The sequence below is a fragment of the Camellia sinensis genome, chromosome 8 (genome assembly GCF_055761805.1).
Source record: "Camellia sinensis isolate YWXY chromosome 8, ASM5576180v1, whole genome shotgun sequence".
Lineage (NCBI taxonomy): Eukaryota > Viridiplantae > Streptophyta > Magnoliopsida > Ericales > Theaceae > Camellia > Camellia sinensis.
Window position 1 is genome coordinate 178,202,359 of NC_138968.1, and position 4,112 is coordinate 178,206,470.

Genomic DNA, 4,112 nt, shown 5'->3' on the forward strand with positions numbered 1-4,112 from the left:
TGATGTTTTTAGTGGGATGAATCATTGTTGTTTGGGAGTATGGTACGAAGTAGGTAGGTGCGTTGGTTAAGCAAGCAAACCCAAAGCCCCCCAACGAAGATACAAAACTGAAATTAGTAAAAGAAAAATGATGGAGACCACTAATTAGTGGTTGCTCTAATGATGTGGTAGTGGGTCCCACCCACTGCCACATGTATTTTGTGTCTTAGTTTTGTTTTATTTTTTGTTTTTTTTTGCTTTCCACATCATTAGTGATGGTGTTAGTGGTAGGAATTTAGTGGTCTGTAGCATTGTTGTAAAAGGGTAAGAAGGTCATTTGATATCTAATCCTCCCAAGGCCAGCAAGACTCTCCTTTTTGCCTCCCTCCCTCACGAACACTGTTTGTCCTTTTTAATGGAGGATAAAAGCTGTTCCCACTGTTTTTTTATGGTTAAAAAAAGAGGATAGCTAGTATTTAAATATTTTATTAAATCACTTATATAAATATAAGATTTATAAATCTCATACTCATATAAATTTTTAATAAAATATTTAAAAAATATATTTTTATATTTATATAAAATAAAAACGTTGGACTCTACTATTTTTTCCACAAACATCAAACTCTCTCTCTCTCTCTCTCAGATTACTCTCAACTTGATTACTTGGGAGGAACAAAAAGGAATAATATAGAGAGAAATAGTACTGTGTGACAGAGAGAGAGAGAGAGAGATTACCAGTGGGATGAAGAAAGGGTCTCCTCCCTTTTGGTTGTTTAGCATTGTAGACTTCCTAAAAAAGCTCAGTTAGACTCTCTCAGAGGTAGAGAGAGAGAGAGAGAGAGAGGGTTTATTTGTGGAAGTGAAACAGGAAAAAAGACAAGAGAGAGAGAGAGAGAGAGAGAGAGAGAGAGAGATGGTGGGCTCAGGAGGATCAGATAGGAGCAAAGAAGCTGTTGGGATGATGGCCCTTCATGAGGCCCTCAGAAGCGTCTGTCTCAACTCAGACTGGACTTACTCTGTTTTCTGGACAATTCGCCCTCGCCCGTATCTCCCTTTTTCCCTTCTCTCTGTCTCTCTCTCTGTCTCTCTCGCGCGCGCTCTCTCTCTCTCAAAGACCCTTAATTTTTGATGTATTTTGAAATGGGTCTCTTCCATTTTTTTCAGGAGAGTTAGAGGAGGTAATGGCTGCAAAGTTGGAGACGACAATGGTAGCTTGTGAGTAATGTTCTTCTTCACCTAATTTTCTTCAAGAAACAGAGGAAAATAAGGGGTACATGGGTATAAATGGATAAATGAGGAGATGGGTTCTACTAATTATTGATTTTATTGTTGTTTTGTTTTCAGATTAAGTACTGTTTGGCTGAAGAGAAAATTTATTGTGTGTTTTTCGGGTGCAGGATGTTGATGTGGGAAGATGGGTTTTGCAGAGGAAGAGTTGCAGATTGCTTGGAAGAAATTGAGGGGGAGGATCCTGTCAGGAAAGCCTTCTGCAAAATGTCCATTCAGTTGTATAATTACGGAGAAGGGTGGGTACTGGGTAGGTGTTTTTTTATTTTGGGTTTCAATTTTCTCTCTCATTCACACACACATTTCTGTGTTTGGAAGAGCACAGTCATCTAGGGTAGCAAAATAGGTCATATACTGGAAAGAGAATTTGACATGTGTGTGTTTAATCGGGTAAAAATTGGTCTGATCAGGTTGATGGGAAAGGTTGCTTCTGATAAGTGTCATAAATGGGTGTTCAAAGAGCCTACTGAAAGTGAACCAAACATCTCCAATTACTGGCAGAGTTCTTTTGATGCTGTATGTATTAAGAAAACTTATACCTCTCTTAGGGTTCAAGGATGTGAAATTTTAGAATGCTTCTTTTCAATTATAAATCGTAGTACGAGGTGTAAGACAAAAACTGATCACGAAATTGGACTTAGAATCCATATAGACTTTTTAGATGTGGATCGCATCAACAAATTTTATAAAATCTTATCTATTCATATATATTATGTGTCAAATTATGTGATCGGTTTTTGTGTTAATAGGAGAGCTACTTTAAAAAATAACTCTCAATCCATTTGGATGTTATAAATTGCAGCTTCCCACTGAATGGACTGAGCAGTTTGAGTTAGGCATTCAGGTCAGTTTCAAAAGTTGGAAAACTGTTGCAACTATTTGCTACTGTGTTGTCTTTATATGCAAATTCTTTAATTTCCTTCTTGATTTACTTGCTATGTTTTTCTTTTTGTTTCCCTTGTTCAGACCATAGCTGTAATTCAAGCTGGCCATGGCCTTCTACAACTTGGTTCCTGCAAGATTGTGAGTTTCATATCCATTTAAGCCATGTTCGGTTGTGATTTCGTTTCCCCCCGTTTTCATCTATCATTTTTGTTTTTCGAAACAAATAAAGAAAAGTTTGAAAATACTTATCATGTTCGCATCTCTTTCATTTTGTGCATCGTGTTTCCTAAAAACTAGGTTATTTTCAGAAAACTTCTTGGAAACAGTTGCCAAACAAGTTAATCTGATCTCTGAAAAATGAATGCAGAAAATGAAAACAGGATAAACACATTAATCAGCCAATATTTATCATCTTTCAGATACCCGAGGACCTCCACTTTGTGCTGAGAATGAGACACACTTTCGAATCACTTGGCTACCAATCTGGTTTCTACTTATCCCAGCTATTCTCCTCAACCAGAAACTCTGCTTCCCCTTCTTCCCCTGTTTCTTCGAAGCTTCCCCACATTCCAACTCGCACTCCACCGCCCCTCTTCAATTGGGGTCCGAGGCCACTTCCCTCTCCAGCTCCCACTTTTCAAAACTCCGCAACCCACATGTTTCTCCATCCTCATTCATCTGAATCCCGCATGGAAGACATGATTGGAGACCGCGAAAACGACATCAAATGGCCTAATGGGTTGTCTTTCTTCAATGCCCTAACCAGGCGTAGTGATGACCCTAAGCTTTTGTTCACCCCAGACCAGAATGACAATCGCCACCCGCCAAATCCAAATTCAGATGCTTTGAATATGCATCATACGAATCCCAATGAGTTCTTGAGCTTGGATAGCCACAACCCAGAAAGTGCGCAAAAGATGGAAAACAAGTTCAAGAGGAGCTTCACCTTACCAGCAAGAATGGCCTCGTCGAATTCACTTGATCATCATCACCATCCGCATAATAATCCAATGGAGTACAAAAGTTCTGGAGAGGGAATGTACTCTGATGTCATGGAGACCTTCTTAGAATGATTTCAAGAGGTTTGTTTTGGAGAATAAAGGGTTGATATGATAAGTTGTATCTAGCAAATGCTTTTGCTTTGTTTTGCTTTGCTGCTCAATCTTGTGTTAGTTTGATGCTATCTTTCATCTAGTGTTTCTTTGTTCCATTTATTGAAACATCTTTTATTTTTGGATAATTTGTTGTAGTAGACTTGTAGTTTATGCAAAATATGAAAGTGTTTCTCAAAAGTATGTTGCAATATTGTTTAAATTGAAGAGGATATTGTGAGAGCATGATGGTTGAGCTTAAGGCCAACCAAACCCAACCCTAAGGATTGTTGAGGCAAAGAGGCTTGAGATGGAATAAAAGTGGCTTGTAAGGGTTTGGCAAATATTTTATATTTGTGTGATTTGTTTTAGAAAGAAATTTTTTTTTTTCAAAAAATGTCGAATTGACCTTTTATATGAAACATGTTTGGCAAAAGAAATCATTTGCCAAACAGGTTTTTAGGCCTTTATATGAAATATGTTTAGCAAAGCACCTTGTTTTTTATTTTAATTTTTAATTTTTATAAGAAAAGAAATCTTTTTTTTTTTTTTTTTAAATTTTTTGATTCATAAATAGATGTATAGATAGGTTACTCTACGCATCCGTTAGGAAGCATTGCTCCTTAATGCCTACAGATATTGGTCAAAATTAACATTTATGTCAGGGTCAAAGTTAAGATTCTAACGTATTCTGAGTATTAAGAAATTAATATACTCCTAATAATCTCGCTATGAGAGATTTTTGAATTCACTTCTTGAACGAGGTGGACAAACTTCTTACTACTAAATTAACATATCATTGGTACAAAAGAAATCATTTGCCACGCAGGTTTTTAGGCCTTTTGGCCTAAAAGGGGAAAAATATGG

General features: G+C 37.1%; 1 protein-coding gene across 4 annotated transcripts; it reads left to right on the forward strand.

Annotated features, from left to right (window-relative positions):
• The first annotated feature begins 368 nt into the window (after nucleotides 1-368).
• Nucleotides 369-3,446, forward strand: LOC114308629 (protein RICE SALT SENSITIVE 3). Of its 4 annotated transcripts, XM_082884205.1 has the most exons (8): nucleotides 683-802; nucleotides 868-1,026; nucleotides 1,147-1,197; nucleotides 1,380-1,508; nucleotides 1,680-1,785; nucleotides 2,072-2,113; nucleotides 2,236-2,292; nucleotides 2,574-3,446. In XM_082884205.1, exons 2-8 carry the CDS (start codon nucleotides 896-898, stop codon nucleotides 3,225-3,227), a joined length of 1,170 nt encoding a protein of 389 aa, XP_082740331.1. In that variant the 5' UTR covers nucleotides 683-802; nucleotides 868-895; the 3' UTR covers nucleotides 3,228-3,446. The 4 variants fall into 4 exon arrangements, with proteins under 4 accessions (XP_082740333.1, XP_028110047.2, XP_028110048.2 ...); XM_082884207.1 differs by having other exon boundaries at nucleotides 369-1,026; nucleotides 2,522-3,446; XM_028254246.2 differs by having other exon boundaries at nucleotides 369-1,026.
• The last annotated feature ends 666 nt before the right edge of the window (nucleotides 3,447-4,112 follow it).